The sequence below is a fragment of the Apteryx rowi genome, unplaced genomic scaffold (assembly GCF_003343035.1).
Source record: "Apteryx rowi isolate R43461 unplaced genomic scaffold, aptRow1 scaffold_769, whole genome shotgun sequence".
NCBI lineage: Eukaryota > Metazoa > Chordata > Aves > Apterygiformes > Apterygidae > Apteryx > Apteryx rowi.
The window spans coordinates 28044-52938 of NW_020451059.1; the positions used below are offsets into that span (position 1 = coordinate 28044).

At 43.8% G+C, this 24895-nt stretch overlaps 2 protein-coding genes across 11 annotated transcripts; one reads left to right on the forward strand and one right to left on the reverse strand.

The window, feature by feature from the left end:
- Positions 1–5645: 5645 nt before the first annotated feature.
- EIF1B (eukaryotic translation initiation factor 1B) lies at positions 5646–10305 on the reverse strand. 5 transcript variants are annotated; one of them, XM_026088380.1, is made up of 5 exons: positions 9950–10305; positions 9139–9219; positions 7450–7613; positions 6638–6739; positions 5646–6032 (listed from the first exon to the last, which is right to left on the reverse strand). In XM_026088380.1, exons 1-5 carry the CDS (start codon positions 9978–9980, stop codon positions 5988–5990), a joined length of 423 nt encoding a protein of 140 aa, XP_025944165.1. In that variant the 5' UTR covers positions 9981–10305; the 3' UTR covers positions 5646–5987. The 5 variants fall into 5 exon arrangements, with proteins under 5 accessions (XP_025944165.1, XP_025944168.1, XP_025944166.1 ...); XM_026088381.1 differs by lacking the exons at positions 5646–6032; positions 9139–9219 and adding exons at positions 6064–6511; positions 9494–9547; XM_026088379.1 differs by lacking the exon at positions 5646–6032 and adding an exon at positions 6065–6511.
- A 203-nt stretch (positions 10306–10508) lies between these two features.
- LOC112976792 (prolactin-releasing peptide-like) lies at positions 10509–24526 on the forward strand. 6 transcript variants are annotated; one of them, XR_003257154.1, is made up of 5 exons: positions 10527–10592; positions 13945–14101; positions 15094–15538; positions 18942–19072; positions 19420–19521. XR_003257154.1 is itself a non-coding variant. In XM_026088388.1 (4 exons), the coding sequence occupies exons 2-4, from the start codon at positions 10999–11001 to the stop codon at positions 24154–24156; spliced, it is 408 nt and encodes a 135-aa protein (XP_025944173.1). In that variant the 5' UTR covers positions 10509–10592; positions 10927–10998; the 3' UTR covers positions 24157–24526. The 6 variants fall into 6 exon arrangements, 3 of the variants coding, with proteins under 3 accessions (XP_025944173.1, XP_025944175.1, XP_025944174.1); XR_003257153.1 differs by lacking the exon at positions 10527–10592 and adding an exon at positions 10985–11071; XM_026088388.1 differs by lacking the exons at positions 13945–14101; positions 15094–15538; positions 18942–19072; positions 19420–19521 and adding exons at positions 10927–11071; positions 22397–22564; positions 23990–24526 and having other exon boundaries at positions 10509–10592.
- Positions 24527–24895: the final 369 nt, after the last annotated feature.

The window sequence follows — 24895 nt, forward strand, 5'->3', positions numbered from 1 at the left end:
TTCATCTACAATATGGGCTGCCCTTCAGTAGATTTTTCCTGTAGGACTCTTGGGTACAGCCTGTTTTAAGCCTTTTTTTTCCCCTCTTTTTTTTTTTTTTTTCTCTCAGAACTGTTCCCATATATTTGTCATTTGCTGGGTGCAAGAACCTGCTAGTTCACATGCTGGACAGCAACTTAAGTGACCTACTTCCACCTATTTCACAGGGTTGGCTGTCCCATCATTACACACAGGACTTGTCCATCGCCCTGTAGGAACAGTACTGTTTCCCTGATTTTGACAAGGACCACAGAGTTAACAGTTAAAACCCTGTCCCAAGGAGCATGCCCATGCTACTTGCAACCACACTGCAGAATTCAACTCCTGTAAACTTAGAGAACTGTGCCATATTATGCTTTTTGCTGCATAATCATAGCAAAGATGGTTTAAAATGGAAAAAACATTTATTATATATATAGCTACTTTTATCAGATCCCAAATTAATTTTAGAAATGCGATATGACACTTCACAGATGCAAGACATTCTAAAATAGCTGAGACACCAAGCTCGAGCAAACAATACTGACTTCATTTTAAAATACTGTGGGCTTTGCTCATTCAAGAAGTTAGATGATTCTCTTCTACCTAAAATTTCAGACCTCAAGCCAATAATCATCATCGTGTTTTAGAGCCGCGATCATCCCAGAAGACATCACAGTATTCTTAAATCAGCTAATACAGCTTATGGTAGAAACTTAAAACAGCAAATATAACATTTCTTGGAAAAAAATATATATATCAGAAAGTCAATTACATGGGGATCACAAACATCACCATTAAATACACCACTTTTATCTTCACCAAAAGAAAATCTTCCGTAGTAACTGCATAAAATTCCATTTGCTTTATAAAACATACATAAAACAAAATTGGTACAATTCATGCAGGCATGAAGCATCTGTAAAGCAAATGCAAAACAACTATTTTTCCCTTATTCATCTTAAGAACTTTTGATCTAACAATTCTAAAGTAACCCTCATGTTGCCATGCATGGGACACACGCTCCTGACTAAACTGAGTACAGATATATGCAGAGTTTTAGAATGAAGGCAGATTCTTAATACTTAAATACTCATGAACTTCTAAGACTTCCACTTCCCTAATGATAGTGGCACAATAATTAGAAGAATATTCAGTGACACTAATCAAGACACTGAACATACCAGAAGTCCCATCTTAAAAAAGAAAAACAAAAAATTATTACAGTACTCACATACATAATTTTACACAGCAAAATAAACTGCCAAGCCACTTAAAAAGGGTATAATACATGGATCCAGTACGCTACAGCCTTCAAGGAGGATTAAGATAACTGTTGACTGGTACTCAAAGTACATCTTCAGACCTATACTGTAAGATTGAGGAAAGTAAATTCTAGATAGCAGTACAGTAGATAAGGTCCTTTACAAAGCATATACACAAGGTAGTGCACTACATTAGGGACACTGCCTAAATGATCTCTGCTTACTGGCAGGTTTGTAAATATGCCTGCATCTTTAGGGTAACAGCATACTGATAATCAGGATGGCAGAACAGGACAAAATGCAGAGCTCCGCTGTTCTGTGATCATTTCTTGTTTTTCAAAGTTTGAGCTTCAGCAACTCTTCACAATTTTAACTACAATTTTTATAACATTTGATACACTTAGAAGCTTAAACGCCAACCCCTGAAAGAAGTTTAGTTATCATTTTGTTACTCCTGTTTCTTTATCTTTGGAAGTTCTATAGAGGTGTGGGAACAAGAGAGAATTCAGGGAGAAAGATAAGGGGGCACACGGGAAAAACAGTACGTGGCAGCCAAAGCACACCACCCTTTTGCAACATGAGTAACGAACTAGCTGGTGAAGGCCAGACAGTTTGTTCCAGCTGCACAGCGGAGGAGGGAGCGATATGGAGGTATCACGGTCCACCCCTGACCACAAAGGGTTGCATCCCAAAAAATAATTGCTGCTCACAGACTAACTGTTGACCTACAGTACCCCCAGCCTCATTATCCCTGCTTACCATATTAAAAATCACGCCCTTTGCTGCATAATGATATGTAAATAAGGGGGCATACCCCCAACAACCGTGCAAATGGCAATCTAGCCAATGAAGTATGTCTGCCGCACTTCCACATCCCACCTTCAGCAACTATAAAACAGAGGATAGTTCACTAAAGTTTTTGGAAGGGAAGAAAATTGAACCCCCRACCTGTTCACTGGAGATTGCTGACGAGCGAGCCTCCTTCTCCCTCCCCCAAACAGGGACGCCTCTTTGGTAAGACTTGCACCTCCGACAAATGTCGGATGTTACCCGGGAAAATATATTGTTATTGAAAGCGCTTAATTGTTAGTTTGAGCTCATAGAAAGAAAATTTGTAGCAAGTGCATTTATCAACGGCAATTCCGAACCTGTTTTATCTGTTGCTTTAATAAAATCTTATTCTTTTTACTTTGCAAAACTGTCTCAGGGAAAGTCCTCAAACAGGGAGGCTCTGGCAGGCAAACATAAATTATAAAGATAAGGAATGGCCTTCCGTCCCTCCCTTTCACGCGACAAGAGGTCTTGCAGTCCAGGAGAATCTAAGTTAATGAAAGCAATAGTCTTAAAACATTAACTGATTTCCTAAGTGTTTTTTTTTTTTTTAAGAGTATATAAAAGATGCTTTTTATGTTGTGCAGAGAACACAGTGCAAGAAATCAGGTTCCTGTAATGCCATTGTACCAATTAATAGTACACACGTACTATTATCTGTGCACTACTCTTTTCTAAGGGCCTTTCAGTGGAGAAAATTATTGCTCATTCACTCATAGCTGTGTTCTTCATACTTTTCTCTGAAACATGTGGTCAGATTTGGCAGACCACAGGTGAAGATCAAGTCTCAGATAATTCAAACTACAAAAAAGAATAGGCATCTCACAGACTTAAATCACTAGATCTCTTTATCTACAAATACCAACTGCTACCACAGTTTGGGAGGGGATGGTTTCATTGCTCATAGCTGCATTAAAAAGATGTAGGCTCTGAACAGACAATTCGAAGAATTTATTTACTCAACAGCCTACTCAATTGTATCAGGTAAGACAGTCAGCTACAGCAACCTAGTTCAGCTACACAGAGCAAGGTTATGAATTTGAAAGAGCAATTCCTACATTCAACTATAACTTGTGGTTAAGCCAAGATACCACTAAGGAGGCAATCTTGATTTGGTGATCCGAAGTACAGAGAACTCACAATATCCCAGCAAAAGAACCCACCACTGTTTCCAGTCTGAGCTTATCCAGTTTCAATTCCTACCAGCAGGTTTTAAAAGTAAATATTTTTTATTAGTTCCCTTTTCCTGTCTAGACAATTGTGGGCCATAACCTGCACTATTTTTTAAACCTACTTTAGGAATAGATGGAAAGATTGAAACCTGCCTTCAGCTGTGAAGGCAGGTTTTCCAGGCAGTAGTTTAAACAGTGCTTTTCTAAAGTCTTTCATATTTTTCAGTGTTCTTAAAATATGGGTATATATTCCAAGTAAGCTGAGCTTTGACAAAGAAGCTTCAGTCTAAGACAATAAAGCAGGAACCTGCAGAAACCTTTCTTCTGGAAGATGCAGACAGGCTTGGGTTTCTGACAAGGCTAGTTACTCTTCAAAGGTCAAAGGAGAAGCAGCTTCACTGCAGCATAAAAATTAAGCCACCTATCAACTGCAAGATTCCTCCTATCACAAAGGACTTTTAAATGGGGGGTAGAGGAAGGAAGGAAGGTTCAAGCAGAATGACTGTGGAGAAATGATTCAGTTTAAGTAGTAAAAGTTAATGAAATGCTATCTGAAATAAAAACTGACTCAGTAACACATGAGACTTGCTCATCATTCACTAATCTGCAATTCAAAAACCCACCAGAAGTACTCAGTTAATACCACCAGTGAAATAGGAGAACATACCACTTTTTTTCCCTCTTAGGCAGGAAAAAAAGTTTTAATTGAGAATGTTACTTTTTGGCATTTGATAAAATGAAGACCACTAAGTGCTATATACCCCAAAGGATTAATCATTTTAATACCTATGAATCAGGCCCTAGGTAAACTTGTACAATGATTTTATTCTGCTAATGTGCAAAACTAGCATTAGACTTTAATTTCATAGATTTAAATTCATCTGTGCTGACAGTTCACACACTGCAATAGACTTCCCCCTCATCCTCCTGAACACATTATACCTTAACAATATACTCTTCTCTAGAATATCCTTTCTCTGGAACAGTAAGATCAACAACACAGGAAGAATCCATGGAGACTGCAAGACAAAGAACGGACACTGGATTCTTACAGGTAGAATTCTCAGTTTAGACCAGCCAGAGTAAGAAACTGATGTACGAATGCTTTGTAATGCTCCCCTAATCACTGTTAGTGCCATAAAGGACTGTATCTGAATTCAGAAATGTAAAAAAGATTCAGATAAGATCTCTAAAAATTGATCATTACTGTTTTGAAAGGCAAGTCTCTGAACATAAGCAGGGGCATGCACTGCTAGCAGAAATACAGTCTTGCCTATTCTTGATGCTTACCTACATCACCATCAATTCCTTTTCTTTGAATAGGCTATTAAAAGCCTCAGCAGTAAAGAAATGTCTCTTTCTTCCTGTGAGAATGTGTGCTATTACAAAAAGTCTTTTAACATTTTCCACTATTATTATGTTTTCCCAGCTCAGCATCTTCTGGATTTAGAGCCAATTTCAATGTCTATATCACATGGAAAACAGGAATTGCATGTTTCAGCAAATAAAGTCATTTTGTTCTGTAAAAAGATGTGGTCTAGTGACCAGATATCAAATGTCTACAACTAACAAAAACTAGATGGAAAGTTTGGTAGAACAAACCTATTGTAACTTTAGATAACACTGAATGAATCGTCTGACAGAAAAGTAGACTAAATTAACTTTTTGTGGTTATACCCAAATCCCATAACAAAACCTTCAGATTAACCATTAATCACAGTAAAACTTTTCACACCAAATTATTCCCATAACATTGAATTAGAGGCTGCAATGACATATGTACAAGAAACCTGTTAGTGCAGAGCCTGCTCCCTTCCTTACTTCTGCAGCTAACACTTAGAGCTAATTAAAGCAGTCTGCTTGCCAACACGAAACACAGTCATAGCAGAAGCCAACTCAAGATCTTTCCCCTTCATTCAGTGACAGGAAGGATACAAAATCCTATGCACTTCCTTCAAGTGTTCTGGGAGCACCATATAAGACCGAGATGTTTAGCACGTTCTTAGCAATAGTAGCTTTAAGGAGTTCGGCTTTGTTTAGTCTTGCTACGTTTAACACTAATATTTCACAGTCTAGAGGGAAGAGCCAGTTACTTACTCAACAAACAATTAATGTCTTATCATGCTACTACTAAGATACACCTACACAAGAGATTTTAAAGCTCTAGTCTTACAGCTACAGCAGAAGATCACATCAAGCTCATGTACTTTTAATTTAGCTAATACTTCATCACGTAGATTTGCCAGTTTGTTCAATTAGCAGTAAGCTACACTTGCCACAAAACGTTTTGGCCATTCTTTAGTAGGGCTGCTGTCCTAGTTTAAAACTTAAGCTAAAGCATTTCAGATACCTCAGAAAATATATGAATAAACTTTTATTTTTAAGCAGCAACACACACTGTTTTAATATAACACACACATTTAAGTCAGGCAAAGAGTAGTAAACTGAACAATCAGCACTAAAACATTTCCATTGGAAATGTGTTAAAGTTCACAAGTGTCTTCATTACCACCTTACTGCAGTTTTCTTATGTGTTTCTAGTCTACATGCCACATGTTTCATGCAATCATGCAAATCTGAATCAAATTTTAAATGTTCAGGTAATAGGGAAGTCCATTCACTGCAAAGATTCATCTTCCACAAAAGAGCCAGCTTAGGTAAGTACAAATACTGCAGGATTCTTCATGAGAGTATAGGATTTTTAGAAACCATGAACTTTCAGTTGTTCTTCCTTGACAATGCCAATCTAAAGGAGAAAAGCAACATAACTCAATAAAGCTTATAAGCTTATATGAAGTTATCAGAATCTTACACTTTGATTAAAGAAATTAATACTGTAGCTATGGAATAAAGCAGTTTTCTAGTTTCCAAAATGCATTTGGGTCAAACAAAAGAATTCACTACACAACAAGGAAAACTCTTTCAGACGTCTGATCTGTTCTTCAGTCCTAGCACATATTCTTTGACAATTTAAAACCTCAATATCACTATTTACAGCAGTAAGCTAGTAAGTACTTTTGAAAAAACCTCTTTTGTCTACAGTGCTTTCAGCCTCAAAATTATGATTTGCATCAAACACTTCAACTTACAGATGAAAAGCTTAAGTCGCATTGCCAGAGAACAAATGATAGGTTCCAGCAGGGCAAACACATTTCAAAGCATTTTGATTCTTACTGAAGACTTACTCTCATTTAACAGTGCTGCAAAAGCCATTTTGCCTTTTGGCTGAAAATATAAAGAAATTATAGTAGGCATCTTTAACAGATTAATTAACATCAGTGTCACCTGTCAATATTTATTGCTTCCAGAGAGTTTTAGAATACTGCAAGGTATTTATCTGCAGTGCCTCACCTCCAAGAGGAACTGGCAGATGTTCTTCCTCTGGTCACCTTGAAGCTGGATAACTTCACCGTATTCAGGATGTTCAATCACAGTACCATTACAAGCAAATTTCTAGAGAGAAACATTCATATTATAAGATATCTTATGTATATTATGATTTTACTTAGTAAGCCTTTTCAGCAGGCTTTTGTCACAGAAGCTGCTTATCAAAATTCTGAAACCAAAAAAGGCAAGGTTAGATCTATTCTGTGGTGGTTTTGAGAGCAAATGGAACATATTTGGGGATGCGTAAAAGCAAACTAAGCTGCTGATAGTAAATCCAAGCAGGGGCAAGATCAGCTACCACGCAGAAGCGACTGGCCAATACTCAATACAAGAATGGAAAACAAAATCATAAGATACAGCCGTTCAACAACATACTATTTTAAAATAGGAAGTAAATATGCTTTTATCTTGGGAGAACTCAAGACCTTTATTTCAACGGCAATCCAACTATGATAAAATCAACTTTAAGTAGAATTTCTTTTGTGTTTTTGGTTCTATTCTTCATATCAATAATGCCAGACACCTGTGAGATTTAAATGGAACACTCTGAATATATTTCTATTTACTGGAGCATTACAGGAAAGAAACATATAGCTTTTTGGCAAAAATCACTGTCACTTGGACAGTGACAATAGTTTTGAGAAAAACAGGGAAGGGGATCAACCTGAATAAGAAAGTGATGGGCACTGGCAAGAAAGAAAAAAAAACATTTCTCCTCTTAACTTTATACTCCTTTATGTAATATCTTTACTCTTAAATCAAAGTAACAACTTCACCTTTTTGAAGGCTTTCACAAGTTTCTTTTTGTCATAATCATCTGCAATTCCCTGAACAGTTGTTAGTGTCTTTCTTCCGTTTCGTTGCTGGATCCTTATATGAATGTAATCCTCAGTCCCTGCTGGGAGTAAGTCGTCACCCTTAGTTGCATCAGCAAAGGGGTCTGCAAGAGGAAAAAAATCGTATGTAATTCTCATAAAAGAAAATATTCGAACTCAAAAACTAGTAGATAAGTTTTTCACTTCACTAAGGGCTTTATGGGATAATCTTGCTTTTTTTTCCCCCTGTTTAAAAATACACTGTTAAGATTACTTTTTTCTTCAGTTGTATTAAGTCTAACTAGCCTACTAACTCAGCCTACTGTTGGTCAGCTATTAAGCATCTAGTTTCTTTAATAACTTCTTAGAAATTCTGCTATGGTATCAATTTAAGCTTTCACTTTTTCTTATAAACCCTAAATCCCGAAGCCCTGCACCTGAAAAAGTAGTTCCTAGACTAGAGTTATGCTCATTTCCAGCAGTGAGAATATTAAGTGCACAAAGCGTTGTAGCCAGTCGTATGCATTTTAAGCAAAGTAAGGTTGGTATGGGGAGGATATCTTTTATCAGATGAACTGATAATTACAGAAAAATAAAAAGCTCTTTCACATGCACTGCTTTACAGGTCAAAAACAGAAGTCTTGGCACCATGACAACTACTGCACTACCAGCATTTAAGTTGTGGATATATTCTTGGCTACTAATGTAAACAAGACACAGCAACATACAACAGATGACAGAAGCTGTATGTCAATCAGCATCACTCTGCTAGGAGGTAGTTTCAGACAAGAATCATTATAATTCATTTATGCTTTGTCTACACAGAAGTCCATTCTCTATTTCTTCCAAGCTTCAATTTATCTAAAAGAGGTATACAACAAGCAGGCATTCAGGAAGAAAAGATGGGTTTCCAGGTTATACTACTTATTTTCTGTTCTCCACAAAAACACACTTAATTATGTATTTTATTTGGTCAGCCTACAAGCTTCCCGAACAGTAACTCCTTCAAATAAATCTTAAAGCATTAAGTGCTTTAAGTCAAGATTTTTATTTTTAACCCACAACTAGTTATTCTGCATACTAATCAGCATCATATTAAAGAGTCAGATTTTCAGAAAGGGTAAGTTCACCATTTTAAATGTATGCAGTTTAAGATGTTCAAATTTCTATCCAAAACTCAAATCTAAAAGCACAGATCAAGTTTTGCCATCCACTGGAAACAAGCACTGCAAAAAAATAAAACTTGGGCAGGAATAGGAACAGAAGTAGTTCAGCAGACAGACTGGCCCTAATGGAATCAAGAATGACAAGAGCATGAAGGCGTTAAGCAGCATGAGGGTGCAAACACCACAAGAAAGAAATATAGCCCAGGTGTGGCAGAGCAGCTCCATTTCCCCTGGGCATTTGTTAAAATATCCCAAGTTTCACAGCTTGTAAGACAAACACCGATAAAAAATTTCAGTCAAGGAAAGGATTAAAGGAAAAGGGGACTTGCACTCGACAAAGAGTTTAGGATTCTAGGTTGGAGGTAAAGCCAACACAGTAGGTGTCAACGTTGGATTACTTTAAACAAATCCTTCGGGTAGCACATTGCTAAGCTTGGGACAAGTTCTCAAATCATAGTTACCACAACTTTCCCATACTGCTTACAGGTGCAGAAGATCAGAGCCGAAGCTGAGATCAAAAGCTTGACAACATTATCCTGAAGAGTTACTTGCTCACTTCTGTAGCCTATAGATCAAGAAACATGGAGAACCATGGCCCAGTAAGGTACAACTTCTGTGCTAATACAAGACATGACCTAATAGCTATGTAACTCAATTTGTAAAAAACACTATCATTTGTAAGGCATAAATCAGGTTTTGGAGCAGTGGATAATGACACACATGAGGCAGTTTTGCAGCAAATCAACAAGCAAAGTGATTCTTTATTGGGAATGGGGTAGTGAGGTGATTATTCCCTTCCTTGACAGGGCAACACCAACCCTAGACACCCCCCCACTCACCAAAGATTGCAACTGTGGGACTGCACCGTTGACAGAAAAGCCTGGCCTGGAGCCCTAGCAGAGATTCAGGCAAAGGCTGCAGGTTGGAGGGGTCAGAATACTAGAGAGGGCAGCAGCTCCGACCAGAGAGGGAGATTATCCTCATATCAGATTTCCCTCTACTGTATACACAACACACGTCCCCAGGCTGACAGCACAGGGTGAGTGATCAGGAGGACAAGGACGAGCCGACAGGGACCTCTTTACAGAAAAACGCAGGCAGAATACGGGCTGGCAACACACCGCCCAATAACCGTTTCAGTGTCACCAGGGCAGGGAGGGGGTCACCGACACACCAAGTCCCCCCAAAAAAGAGAGGGAAGGGTAAGTCGCGGGGAAGAAAGGGGGCAAGCAGCAAGTCGGCAGGGGCTTGGCGAAGGGTGAATCGCAGGAGGAGGGCGGCGGGGAGCCTCTTACCAAAGGATTGGAGGTTCTGGATAGATGACATGCGACTCTGCGGCGAGAGGCTGGAGCAGCGGGGAAAAGGCCGCGGTCGGGTCCGCTCGGGTCACGTCTGCGGCGCCGCAATACCAGCGCAGGGGGTGGGGAGCAGAGAAGGGAGGGAGCGGGGAGGGTGGGGACACAGCGAGGGGAGGGGTAACAAGAGCAGAGGGAGGGGGAAGGACCTGAAAGGGAGAGAAAGAAGTGAAAGGAGGAAAGATCGCAAAGGGGGAGAAAGAAAAGGGGAAAAAAATGGGGGGGAGAAAGCGGTCAGATCCCCCCCACCAGGCGTCCCCCCCGCAGCACACCACTCCGCACTGCCGCTAACGGCCACCCACCGTTCTCTACTCCTCGTAAAATGGCCGTTCGCCCGTGCCGCGCCAGGCACGTGATGGCTACTGCCGCCCCCGTGCTGCATCATGGGAAAGAGAGTCCCTGCCCGCTCCGCGGCCATAGAGCACGCAGTGCCGCACCGGCGGGCAGGACTACAGGTCCCAGAGAGCACCGCGCCGCGCCCTCCCTCCCCCCGCCCTCCCCTCCCCTCCCCCGGCGACGCCGGGGGTGCTGCAGTTTCGTTGTGTGTAATCACAAATTCCCGCTTTCCCTGAGGAAGCATCAGGTAACTAGACATAACTTGCTCAGAAGCCTAGTTCCGCACAGAAGCAGCGCCGAAGGCAGCGCGGGCACGGAGCTGAAGCCGGTGTCTTTTGAGGCCGCCCAGGCAGCACGGCTGCCGGCCGGGCCGCGCCGCCGGCCTCGAAGGGGCCCGGGCCTCGGCAAGGGGGCGCCCTCCCGGGCCCCCTTCCGGGTCCCCTCCCCGCTCAGGTGCCTTTCCTCCGCCTGGTGCCTTTTCTATCCTGCCAGCTGCTGCACTGGCTTCCCAAGCTGATCCGAAATTGGGAGAGTGTGCTGCTTTCCCTTAGTCGTCCTCTTCCTTTCCCTTCTCTCCCCAGTTCAGACGAGCTGGAAAAAAAACCAAACCCAACCATCCGTTACAACTGCCTCGCTGGACAAGATCCTGCTCAATGCACAAGAATAAATTGGGGGCGGGGGGGACAATTTGCAACATACAAACCATCAGCGCCTCCCCCTTTACAGGTAATTTTCACTCGCCGCCGTCCCTGCTAGACCTGCTAGCATGGCAGAACTGCCGTGTTTCGGGCACCAGGGTACCCGCTGCGGCGGGTGGCCCGGCAGCAGGCGCCTCCCCAGGAAGGGGAGGAAGGGGCAGCCTCACTGGCAGTGACTCTCTGACTGACCTCAGAGGGAAGGATGTGCGTCCCTTTCATTTGGTACAATCTGTGGATACTCATAAAATGGGAAATCAAAAAAGAAAGAAATCCTACAGATCCCAGGGGCACGTAGGAGGGAAGAGGATGTAAACAGCCACCTTTTTACTTTGCTGTCAGTCATTTTTCCACTGTTTGGGGTGGGGAGTGGGCCATATTTCCCTGAAATACTGAGGGGCTGTGATGGGTGGTAATTTCACGCTCCTTGTCACTGCCACCTGATCCCAAATATTTAGATTGTTTCTGTGGGGCACCGTACAGGCAAAGCCAGCTGGGCAGGCTGGATGTCTGCATGCAACGTACTCCGAGCTGCAAAGCAGCACACACCTGGATGAATTCCCTTATTTAATCACTAGCATATGTCTATCACTGGAAACCCACAATCCTAAACTGCTGTAACTACTTACATGTGTGGAGAGCATAAGTGTTGTTGGGGCTGCAATGGTAAAAGTTTGCATTTAAACCTCCACCCTTAAAAAGATGCGTTCATGTCGTAAAGCTTGCTAGTCCTCAGGAGGTGATTAATGGCTTTGCAGATATACAATAAGCTAGTTGCATTGGCACAACTGCCAGAACATATATTTCTATTTTTTGGCTTTCATACTAAGCTTCAGCCTGCTTTAATCAAAGGGATATTTTTTCCACTGTGCTCCAAGGCCTGGATCAGCACTGCAGTAGGTTTATGAATGTCAGTGTGAATTGGTCTAAGAAAGTTCCTGCTCTTGGCAGCTTATTGCAAGGAGGCTTTTCGTTTTCCCTTGGGGAAAACAGGGCAATTTGCCAACATGCAAACCTTCTGCTTACCCTGTGCTACCATTGCTAATGAAGCCTTTCCCTGCAGTATGGATTGCAGAGAAGAGTTGGCTAACTCTTAGCTAGGCAGCTGCAAAATGACAAAAAAGGCACTACTGGGAAAGTAATGGAAGGATGGGGAGGCACTAATTACAAAGCTTGGGACAAATAGCTACTTCAGTCACAGGGCATGCAACGATTTGGGCAACATCTGTGGACTAAGGGCTTGGAGTGAGATACTGAGAGACCTTTTGGACAGACAGTCACCCATCCATAGGGTCATGTCCTCCAGGATGCCTTGAGCACCTCTTTCAGAGAACTTAATGTTACTAGTAAGTGTGGGCAGTTTTTGGCTCTGATGCATTTTTGCAAGCTTTTCATCTCTATGTAAATTTGTTGTTGTATCTTTTCCTCTCCCACGAAACTTTTTTCTATGCAACAAAGCAGACCTGTCACCCCTTTTTTTCCCCACAGCCACTAGTTTCTGTTACCTTGGCTGGGCCAGTACCACTGTCTGTGTGGGGTATTGTGATGAACTAGATCAGCAAACTGATTTGTGTTAAAAAATAAAGGTTAAAATCTCAGATCCACTTCACTTATGTAACGATAAAACAATCGTTCTGACACAAGCAAAGGGGTCAGTGGGAGGCTGGGGACTGGCCTGGCCAAGGATAAGAGGACCTTGGGTCTTCAGACACAAAACCAAAGTCTGAACCCATAGGTATGGGCATGTTCTCTGCTCACTGTGTTGGTACTTGTGCTTATTTTGAACCCTAATACATTGTAAATGGTTTTGTACCTCTAGTTCTCACTGTGGCGTGAACCCGGGTCTACGGGTTCATTGTGCAGCTGTGGGATTTACTGTACAGTTTACACACAAAAGAGATTTGGTATGTGGGAGACAACAAAGCTCTTCTATAAGTCAAAAAGGTGTGACTTTTTTGTCTTTAAAATAAAATCAGAACAAACAGTTCTTAAGTGCAAACCTTGACAACTGCAGAGGGAATGGAAACAAATCCTAATTGCACATCTTGGCACGCAATGCATAGCAATTAAAATGAAGACCGTGGCAAGCATGCTTACTGTTTGCCTGGCAGCCTGGCTCGAYGTCCACATCCATTGGAGTGTGGTCTCCGAGATTGTGTCAATGCAAAGAGCTTTCTCTCAGCTGTCCTGGAGGGAGTTGCAGGTCTCGACATCCTTGTGTCCATCACTTGGGGCTGGCACAAATACAGTCTCTGTCAGCATCTTGCACCAAAAGCTGGTAACTGTGGGTAGACACAGGTGGCATCCTGCTGGAGGCAGACTTCTCATGTTTTTTACTCCTTTGAAGGCTGTCCATAAGTCCTTGTCCTGAGTCCTTCTCAGTGTTCATGGGCAGCCACTGCTGGGGCAATAGACCCAGGCAAGTCCTGGCCATGAGGGCTTCCTGCTGCACTGCCTGCCTGCAGAAGGGTGGACCAAGCAGGTGTGGCACAGCTATAGCAGACAAAATAGGAAGGAGCAGTTAAAATATGCTCAAAAGCTGAGTGGTAGCAAGAGGTGTTGTCACTTGAGAACTAAATTTCACCTTATGCCTAATCATTCTAGAGCCAAGGTTGGTGTTAATCTCATTCCCTAACATCTACTGGATTTCATTGTTAAAGCCCTGGATTGGGAATGATAATCTTGCCATTCCACAATTGATGTATAACCTGGCAGTTATTGTGTGGGAAAAGAAGAACGTCATCTCTGATTACCTTGATCATGGCTTCAAGCTATTTAAGTATAATAGTTGGAAGACCTGATTATGAATAGCAATTAGGGATCCCCATGCTTGTCTTTTACTGTACCTCAGTTCATCTGTCATGCTGTATGTGACTCATTAAATGCTATTTATGACTTGTTCAGGTGCTGGGATTAAATCCAGGGATTCATTATTGTGCAGATGAAAAATATGACATCCTGGAGCCATAAAATACACTTTTGTGCAAAGCACCTGTGTAATTCAGAATCCACCTTTGGAAGTCTACTCTGAAGTACTTCAGCTGCCCTTTAGGAACAACAGGTAACCCGGACAGGTAGCAGAAACCTTGTTCTTTTCAGAGAATCACTGTCTCAGAAACTTGGGCTAGGAATACCATGAGAAAGCTTTATGACAGGAAAGAACAAGCCACTCATGGTAAGAGCTAAAGCCTTGCTTTAATTTAGGGCTCCGTGTGACATCTGTTCTTGCATGCGTACACACACATGCATGGCCTTGCCTTTAGCTTCTTCCAGTCATCTCTGAAATAGCTGGAATGGACCACATCACTGTTTTTCATTTCCTAGAGGCTTTTTTTTAATACATACTGCAGCAATTATTTTCATGTGCAGCACCCTGATATTGCAAGTTTTATTCCTTAGGAACCTTTACAAAGCCAAAAGGTCTATTAATTTAATTAAGGATTGCTCATGTAGGCAGATCCCCAGGACCTGGTCCTGCTTTGTGCCTTACCAGAACATGGCAGACACTTGTGCTGAACTGTCCGCTCTAGCTGCCTGGAAACCTGGACAACTACTGCTTGAAGCATGTGGTGTTCAGAGAGCAGTTTAAGTTGCCTGGCAAAGTGATTGTGCATGAAATCTAATAGATCCCATGAGCACATACAAATGGCAAATAGCAACAGGAATTTCCATCCTGCATCCCAACAATACAATGACTATAGGTACAAATTCAACTCCGCTCCAGTACCAGAAAAGTGCTTTTGCTGGCCTAATATTGGCAAACTTGAAATGTCTCAGTGCTGGAATACCGTGGTGAGTGCTTGCAAGAGAGGGAGAATATTTCTGTCCTCATTTTTTTTTTTTGAAACGTATTATCGTCCCTGCTATGTGACTGTACCTACAATATCCAGCTGCATTTGGAAGCTACACATACCTAAATGCCGAGTGGAAGGCTGTCCTGCGGGCTTTCTAGGTGGGAGAATGAATAGTGAAATCTATCTACACTGTCAGCAGAATAGTTTTGAAAGTGGCTATAACCATGCCAAACTTGACTCATACTTGTTTTCCATCCAGGTGCTCTCTCTGTTGCAAAGCCTCTAGTGTGCTGAGGAAGGGCTGAGCTGGGGGAGAGTCGCTGCTGCCTGTGTCTGAGCTGCCCAGCCACTGATGAGTTGTTCCAGCAATCATCTGCTTACTGGGGGAACTGGGCAGATCTGGAAGTGTGCTGGTGGTAAAAACCTAGATACCTAGTCTAACTTCGCGGAAGTCCAGATTGCATATGGTTTGGTTTAGCTTCAGACGCACTTTCAGATTTCACGCTAACTAAGCTTTCACTTGAAAACGGTGGGGGTTCATTCAGCGCCCTGCAGTGAAGTACAGAGCAAGAAGATAATTTCTGTTTTAACCACTAGATGGTCCTGTTTCTCAAAGAAAAACATATTCCAAAATAAAGCTGGTCCTGGCTTTTCTCTGTACCTGAATGATGTTAGTGGAGCATGGCTTTAATGTAAAGGCACAGGTAATTACAGTCATATCTAGTTGCTTGATTGATGTGGTTTCCTGAGTAGACTAAATGGAACTTTCCCATGAATCCTGCAAACTCAATTAGTGCAACTGGGCCTCTTATCAATTGCTGATAAAATATTTCCTAGTTGATGTCAGTTAAGAATGACTGTTTCCAGCTCCAGACAACACGAATATCAGTGTTACCCATCCCTCTCATTCAAAAACAGGCAAAATCAGAATGGCAATGTCATTTCTTCATTTCACACATGGACATCATGCTCTATATCAGTACAGAAGGCTGGGCAGATTCACAACTGGTGCAGAGGTTCAACACCATTGCATTTGTGAACTTTTCACATGCTAGTGTGTGAAACACCGAGAGTGGTGGGCTGGGAAAAAAATGCTTCTGTTTCTCCCTCCAACTGCATTAAATGCCTCTGCTTTGATAGTTTTCACCTTCAGTTTGTGGATGGCTCCTTCCAACAAAAGAAATACAGAAAAGAAATGTTTCTGATTACTTATTGGAGTAGACCAGATTGTAGACTCTGGTATCAAAACTGTAGTTCTCTATTGTCTCTGGTGCTCTCTTCCTCCATAGCAGACTCCCCAGACCTCATTCTCTGGGGTCACTCCAGCCTCCAAGAGATACCTTCAGCTCCCCATTTCAGCCATTCATCCTGCTCATCATTTCCTGCCCAGGAGCCTGCTCTCTCCTTAGCCTTTGGGAAACTGCTCTCCTTCCTGCAGCGCTTCACATCTGTATTACTGTTGCCTTTCTGAGAAGTTGCATCCCACAGTGTCTCCCTGGTCAGCCATCCCCTCTAGTCCCACTGAGACACTTTGGCTAACAGTGGGCTCAGCCCCACTCCTGCTTCTATGAGCCTACACAGGAATTTTAAATGCAGGAGTTCTCAGTCACATGTGGAGCAGGGATGTGATGGAGGCCTGAGTTCTTCCTGTGGGAGGGGAGAGGGAAGGGAACGGGCCATCCCGGATGATCCAGGATCCCTGACAGCTCCCTCATTCTTTCCCCATTCCTCCTCTTAAGTCCGAACAGCTTTCACATTTCTGTGCTGTGTGTGCTGCCTTGCTTTCCTCAGCCAAAGCATAAGGCTTGCTATGAAGGGGATAACAAAGTAAAACAAAATCATGACTGCCTGAAAAGACCCTGAGAAGTCAGGGTGATTTATGTGAAGGTTTTGAGTATTATACTTAGCACTTTGATAGCTCAATCATGGTCTAGCAGAAAGAAATGACACCTCACAGTAAATGAGAATGGAGTAAAATAGTACTTTGGTAAGAGAAATGCCTGATGAGGCTCATTTCAGTAGACTGTCGCATAGTTTAGTAGTGTCATTGCTTAGACCTTTTTATAGTAGCCTTTCATTAAGACAGAAAGACCGAAAGTGAAAAAGAAAAAAATAAGTACTCGAAACTGGCAAGTGGTGCGTCAGAACAAGCACATGGACCTCCTTCTTCTTGCAGCAGGAGAGAGCTGGGGATGTCCTTGGCATAGGATTTTCTGGACACTGAGAGTTTACATGGGTTCAAGAAGCAACCCATGGAAGAAAAAGTAGCCCATGAAGTCCAAAGACACATTTGGCTCCAGAATTAGAGTATTCTTGTGTCGAACATCCAAATATGCTGCCCTGTTTTTAGACTCTTCCCTAGATGTTCTCCACTGGCCACTGTCTCGAAGACAAGACACTGCAGTAGATGGATTTTTGGTCTGAATAGAGGCAGCTGGTTGCATTAGAGTATTTTAAATGCTGGCTCTCCTCATGATGGTTTGTCTTTGTTTGGCATATTGCTTTGCAGGCAGCACTTACCAATGAGCAAACCGTGTTAACATGAAGACATTGCATGGCTGTATTTTACATGGTAATGTTCATGTAGGTGGTAATCAGTGAAAATTACCTGCTAATGAAAGGCTCACATTGCAGTAGCAGCAAAACTAGCATGAGTAAATAGGATGAGACTGGCTTTTACTTCTGTTTTAAGATGAGAGGGTCATTCAACAAATCAGCCAGACAAGAAAGGGTCCTACATATCCTGGGGAGAAAAAGCCCTTGCTCCAGCAATTGCCCACTAGAGATCAAGAAAAGATACCCATATTAGCTGGTCAAAATAAACACGGAGAATAGTAGGGGAAAAAAAATCTATGCTGCAAAATCATGAAGAGTTTTACTTACTAAGAAGCCACCCTTTACATGCGTGCACACACAATGAATGCGATGGAGGCACAGCCCCAGACTGGCTCTTGGATGAGGATCAATTTTTAAGTAGGGAGTGCTTGCGGGGTTCAAAGGGAATATGCTAAAAAGAGGTTGCTGAAGAAAGCGTGGATATACATTATTGATTGTGTCAGCTTTAGAAAGGCCTTTTGTGCTACCATGGACCTGAAGTGCTCTTAATATTTTGCCATTGTAATCTTAAGTAGGCTGAGTAAACTCTTGAAAACTTGGATGAGGAAGACACTTAGCTATTACTGCATGGAAGCTGGAGAATGGAAGAACATTTTTCAGGCTTCTTCACCATTTGTGTTCATATATATGTCTGTGGAGCAAAATACTATACACAAAGGAGAAATTTCTTTTAACCCCCATAACTAGTGATCCCCCCTGCCCAGATGTTGGGAGGTCATCTACTTTGATGTGTGTATCGAGTAAGGGCAGGGCAGGGCAAAATTTCAACCATGCTTCCTTGTACAGGCACCGTGCAAATTGCCCCTCGGAAAAAAAAATCTGCTCATTTCTCTTGGGAGGTGGTTTCAGCGAAAAAGTGTCATTTTCACTGTGAAGGTTTCTCAATTGGAAGCATCTTTATTGGAAAACTGAACAACAGATTTGCTGCTGAAATTCCTCTTTGCTCTAGCAGAGTTGCAGTATTGCTGTTCAGTCTCAGCTTATGGAGTCATGTCTTGGAGCCGAGTCTCCTAAGTACAGGTTTAAAAACTGTTTCTTCAGGTAGTCAGTCTCACCAGGCACAGAGCACAATCTGGTGTCTGCACAGATCTCTGCAGCAGAGCCGGCGGTCACCAGGCAGCCCTATAAAGAGTCACATTTCAGCCTCACCGCATCATCACAGCGAAGCAGTAAAACACCTGCCAGTTTGATTGCTGCCTCTCTGCAAAACGTCCTGGTAAACATGCTCTTAGCTTTTAGAGCAGTGAGATCTGTAACAGCAAGGCTGTGATGGGACATTAGTCAGGAAACAGAGTTAAAAACAGCCTTGCTGAAGGGATGGCCGTCCTAGAAACAGGACTGTTCGAGGTATTGGCCTCATGCAGATAAAACTTTTCTCTGCCACAAAACTTCTAGGCATGTGCTTAAACGTGCTACTTACTCAGAAATGATTTGATAAGTTGCTTTGGTGCTTTGCTGTGTTATGGCTTAAAACTTACGGCATCACTTCAGATGTGTGAACCTCACATTTGGTTAAGCAAGGATGCAAGTGCTGAATCGGGGCCCTGGCACACACGACCATCTCTGGTGGCCTCCCTGGACAGCCTGCTCGACTCCCGGCTTCTCACAAAGAGAAATACCCAGTGAGTGGTGCGGGACAGCAGGGTCCTCATCTGGGGAGGGGGATGCAGGGCAAACGGGGTGGGGGGGGGGGTCGCTCAGTGCCCTCCCATCCTCTCTCATGCCGACGACGCAGCCTTGGGGCTCAGGGAGCCCACGGCTGGCTTGAACATCCACATATGGCACGGGCGTGTTGTGGGTTGGGGCGCAGGTGGGTGAGCGCTGCCATAACACAGGATCCCGAGCAAAACAGGGCAGTGGGATGCGGCCTGGCTGCTCCGGCTGTCGGCCCTCAGGGTTTCCTGTCAGCCATCTCATCTCTTTCTCTTGACGCCCTGCCGCCGGTGCTGAGCATTTTCCCCCTCCGCAGATAGGCACTTTAGACGGAGCATCTCAGCTGGGTGACGTGGAGAGCTGGGCTCGYGTGCACGGGAGCGTTGCAGCCGCTGCTGCTCCGGTCTGAGCCCCCGGGTGACAGGTATGCAGCAGCAGCCCCCTCCCCTCCTGTCTGGGGGGGCTCAACCGGGTGTCCTGCTGGTGCCCCCATGCAATCCCTCAGCGCCGCCCTCAGCTCTTGCGCCCTGCCCTGATCAGTGGCTTTTTAATAAAGCTACAGGTCTCTTCTCCTCTCTTTTTTCCAATTTAAATTTTGCTCAGTAGCACTACTGACGTCCTCCTGGCCCACCTCCCAGCTCCCCCCCTTCAAACCCACTTCCCTCGGCTATAAAAGGCACTAGCCCCCAGCATCCGCCCTGGCTCTGCTGGGAGCAGCGACTACCTGACGAGCAGCCTCGGTGCAAATGGGTGAGTGACCCCCACTAGCTGCTTCTGCGCTCAGCCTTGCTCTTTCTTGCTTCTTTCCTTTTCTTTTTTTTTTGTTTTCCTTGTCAGCTTTAGCTTTTTGCTTTTCTGCATTAACATACATAGCTGTGCTCCACTGCTTGTGCAGCCTTTGCAGCGAAGGCAAGGTGCTGAGGGATCAGGGCAAACCCTGCGGGCAGATTCGTACCTCTGCAGCCAGTGCACGTGCAGGAGCTTGTGCTACTGCGGCGCGCGGCAGCGGTGCCTCTTGCGGCACTCAGCCCCTTACGAGCCCGTAGCCCGGGCCTGCATTTGGCCTGGAGCTGATCTTTTGTGGAGGTTTCCAGCAAGGGCTCCCCCGCCATCACAGTTTAATGGCTCTTTCCTGCTTGGGATCAAGCGGAAAAGGAAAGGCAGCAGTGCCAGCTTCTTGCTGAGCTTTGGGAACAGAATTGTTCCTGAAACTTTAAATTCTGTCAAGTTTTGTTGAAACCAGTAAGCTTTTAAACTTTTTGGTGCTCATTTAATGGGAGAGTTGGAAACAGCGGTCAGGCAGAGCGACTGTCTGACTCGTTTTCTGAATTCTCCCTTTGGACAAAGGCTGCGGGCTGCAGCCGGTCTGGGACCGAGGTGATCTCGGACCTAGTGACAAGGTGGAGCTGAAGTTAGAAGTGCTCAGCGTCACAAGGGGTTGACTTTGTGGCATTCGCTGTGCCTCGGTTTCTCCCCACACAAACACGAGTGGGACAGTTAGGAAGGAGGAAGAGGAAGAATCAGGGAGGACAGGAGGTGCTGAGCCACCTGGCTATGAGGGATGGCCGGTTACTTACAGAGGAACAGCAGGAGCCATTTGCTTTCTAGAAATCTTAGCCAGGTCAAGGGTCAGAACAAAAAGTTTAATAAATAGTGGCACTCTTCAAAGTGGCCTGAATCGGGCACAGGACCAGGTGGTGGAGACCAAGACACAGCATTGCTCAGGATAAAACTTGTACTAAAAGCTTTTCCCTCTGTTTTTATCAACAACGAGCTCCAGGCAAGCTCTTCCTTTCTGTCACTCAGTTCCTAGGAAAATGAGATACAAAATGAGAACCCAACTGCAGCTGCATAAGCACAGAGGAGAGATTCCTCCCAACATCGTCATTCTGTCTCTCTGAATTTAAGGCTTTGCTAAACACGGCGTGACAAGAGTTGAACGCTAGTTTAAACTGAAGACAGAATTTATCCCATACAGTTTTATGTGCTGAGATCATTTAGGCCTGCTTGTCATGAGATAAGGAGTTAGAAGAAGTTAATTCACCGTTCTGTTAAATTTACCAATTAAAGTCACTTTCCGCTAAGCTGCCTACTAAGTAACTGTCAGTGTGGAAAGAAAAAAAACCAACCTTCACTAAATACTAGGCATTAAGAAGTTTTTGACTTTGCATTTTAGTGAAAGACATGAGCAGGTTCCCCGTGTGCATCTGCTGTGCTGCCTGCGTGATGTGCTGCAGAGCATCTTGAATCAAAAGCTCTTCGTTCCTGCTCTGCCCATACTGGAGGCTGGCTGAAGTTTTAGCAGTGCAGTGCCCAGGCAGCAACAGGGGAAAATCCTGTCCTTATGCAGGGAGACCCCTCTGTGCAGACAGAGCCAAGAGCATCTCCTGTAGTTCTGCAGCTGCACGTCTGGCAGAAGCGATGCTTAAGCAGCCATACTGCGCATACTGTGAGGTAGACTCTCCTAGGGTTAAAACTAGGGGGACTGATGAGGGGAAGGCTCATCCAAGACATCACAGAGACAGGGGGCATAGTGGGAACCAGCATCCCGGATCCTTCACCTCCTGGGTCCTGCTTTCCAGACCCAGCACCCTCCTTTCTGCTCCCCGCAGCTTAGCTCTCCTTTTACAACTCCTCTCTCAGGTGGGATTTCTCATCGGGCCTCATCTAGAACCACTTTCAGGATTGGGACATCTGTAAATGGAAACCATAACTGGAAATTGTACTTTTGTGCACTGGCTGCAAAAGCACGAGCTGCCATGGGAGGAACTTTCCCTTTCAGTAGTCCTTTCGTATGCATTTAGTCATAAAGAGATTGCGTAAAATGCAGATGCTAAATATATTTTACAAGTGAAGAAAGGAAGACAGAGCTAATGGCTAAAACACACTTTGATGACAATTGCAGACGGCCACACAGAGCGCTCTGCAGTGTCTGAACTCTGCATGCACAGATTAATCCCCACAACATCCTTGGGGTGAGACTGGTGACTGAGTGACCTGCTAAAGGCTGCACAGAAAGTCAGTGGCAACCTCAGGGCCAGGCTGCCTGCATCCTGCAGAGTCATGTCATGGGCTTTCACTGATGACGAGAATAAGCTTAAGTTGTGGACTTACCTCAGTAGGTGGTTCACTGCCTAGCCTTTGCCTTTACACAGATATACCCAGGACATCCCCAGCACCAGTGTTTCACAGAATTTAGGCATGAAATGGCTTTGATATGAACATGCTCTTACAACTGACATGTTCCTTTGCTGAGAGCTTTAAATCATCTGTGTTCACTTCCCTCCTCCCAGCCTTCCTCCACCACTGCAGCATGTGGCCCACGAGCTTGTGGACGCCACGCACCCAGTGGTCGCCGAAGCACTTAAAGCTGGTAACCGTCTACGTGCTGGTGCTCTTGGTGTCGCTCAGCTTTGCTTCAGGACAGAGCAGGCCATTTAAACACCAGATAGACAACAGAAGTAAGTATGAGGCTCCCCTGCTACAACGTGGTGGACTCCCACAGGGTGACCTCACAGGCTCCCGCAGATGGAGGGGCTCTGAGGTCTGCAGCAAATCCCTGTGGACGTTTCTACGCTAAAAAGGCGGTGTGGGGTCATATTCTTCGACTTACACTTACAAGAGCTGCTTGTGCCATATGCAGACCTTAATCTCCATCTCACAGCCTTTAATTAACCAAAGGAGATGATGGTGTAATTTTTTAAAAATACATGAGGAGGTACTAAAGTACAAAAGGCCTGAGGTACAAAAGACCCCCAAAGAAAATGTGAAGCACATATACATTCAATATTTAAGCAACTAATTTCAAGCTGTGTTCTGTAGACCTGTGGTGGTTCACAAACTACTTCTAAGGAGGTACGAAAAAGCAAGCACCAGTAGCTTGCATTGATTTTACAGAGATCTTCAGTTCAGACCACGAGTGGTTTGCAAGTCAAAATATAAGTGGCTGAAAAACATCCATACTGTGAGAAACTGAGGCCAGCCAGATGTAGGACAATACTGTATGTTCCAAACTAAAACTAACACACAATCCAAAAGGCTGTTCTGAGAAAATTTTTATCAGGAAAACTTGTGTTCGTCAAGGAGCAATGACTGATATTTGGATGTGGCGTGGGAAAGAGGTGGATGTGGGGAGTAAGGTGCACGGGCTGCCTATGGCACGCATCTCCTCTTTCAAAGAGGACAAAAGAGCTGGAGAACCTCAGTTTTTAGGTACCAAAATGAAAGAAATGAAAGGGCTTGGTTTTCAAGCACAGCGGGGGAGTTAAGCACTGGGTAGATTCTCCCTGTCTTTTTGCATTAGCTATAGTTTAGTCTTTTAATAAAAATATAATGCCTCTCCACACCTGCTCTAGAACTAAACTATGCCATAAGTCAAGTATAAGTGCACTTCAGATGCATTTAAAAAAAAAAATCCATATGTAAAATAACTTTCTAACTGAAAAAAAAAAAAGCTTTTTAAGTTTCACTTTCACACAGGTACCCACTCTGCAATCCAGTAGATTTGTTACCCTGTAGAGGTAACATGTCTGGCTGGACAGTAGAAAGGGAGGTTGAACAGTGGGAACTTCAGTTTTGCTCCCTGTACTGCCTCTGCTCAAGTGTGCTGCACCCTGGCAGGGTCTTTGGCTATGTTGGAATTGCAGGTTGTGGCCCAGAGAGTTGAAAATTCATTTTGCATCTGAACCCTCTTTCTTTGGGCTCCACACATGACAAGCATCCCTCAAAGGCACCAAAAAAGTTGTGTCTGGCTGCAGGCCTGCAGCCTTTCCCCTTGGTTTTTCTCCTGGGCTATGAATGAGCCCTGCTGGACATCCTCGAAGTGTTCAGGAAATGCTGCCTTTAAGTGCAGGAATAGATGCTTCACTGAATGCTTTGAATTTCAGGTCCTGAGATTGATCCTTTTTGGTATGTGGGACGTGGCGTTCGCCCCATCGGTCGGTTTGGGAAGAGGCAGCTAAGAAGCGGCCGTGGCAACTCAAGGCCTGTGAGCAGACGCCTGGATTTCATCCTGAATGCATTGTGGGAACAAAAAGTGTTGGACGACTGGTGATCCCTCCTCTCCGAGGCAGTGACCTGAGCTCCTCTCTCTGAATTGCACCCTCCCCTGCACTTCACACCTCTAGTTCTGCTTTTGCCTAGCAATCCCACGCTCCTTGTGCAAACACCTTCGAAAAGAAACACGTTCAGGGTAAAAGACAATGCACTGACACCAGCACTGAGTGCAACCATCACTTATAAAAATGTTTTCTCCTCTCACATCCCTCCCAATCCCTTCCCCAAGCCCTAATGATGCTGTGCACTGTAACATTAGGTTTATCCAAGAACCAAACAACTTTTGTGCTGGGATTTAAACTCTGCAGTGTTAAGCGTATCATGAAATCTTCCTGTCATGTTTCAAAGTCAATGGTTGTTGGCATTTAAAAATAAAAAGCAATGGCTGGAAGAAAAAAAAAAGGCTCTCACTATTTTTTAGGGTACCTGCATTAACAGCATGAAATGCTGGTGCTCTGGGCATGCTTTTCATACAGACTGTTAACACCCACTTGCAGGAATGTAGCCCTGTACTGCTTTCCTGTACAGCTGGAGGCATATATTAATGAACAGAAAGGAGTTTCTATCAAAAATAAATATTTTCTCCCTGCTGAAGGGCAGAAAGTTAAAAAGTCATTGGCCAATCAGATTCTTCAGAGTAGTTTTGTACCTACTGCATGTAATCACACACCAGTATCCAAAAGGGTTAAGGGCCTAAACTACCTGATTCCCTTTAAAACAACATAGTGGTTTATAAC

Coding starts and splice junctions, on each gene's coding strand:
- LOC112976792 (XM_026088388.1), top strand. CDS start 10,999: ATGCACAAGAATAAATTGGGGGCGGGGGGGACAATTTGCAACATACAA. Junction 11,072..22,396: donor CAGCGCCTCCCCCTTTACAG/GTAATTTTCACT, acceptor CCCTCCTCCCAG/CCTTCCTCCACCACTGCAGC. Junction 22,565..23,989: donor ACACCAGATAGACAACAGAA/GTAAGTATGAGG, acceptor TTTGAATTTCAG/GTCCTGAGATTGATCCTTTT.
- EIF1B (XM_026088379.1), bottom strand. CDS start 9,980: ATGTCATCTATCCAGAACCTCCAATCCTTTG. Junction 6,740..7,449: donor TTGTGAAAGCCTTCAAAAAG/GTGAAGTTGTTA, acceptor GTTTCTCTCTAG/AAATTTGCTTGTAATGGTAC. Junction 6,512..6,637: donor TCTGCCAGTTCCTCTTGGAG/GTGAGGCACTGC, acceptor TTATATTTTCAG/CCAAAAGGCAAAATGGCTTT.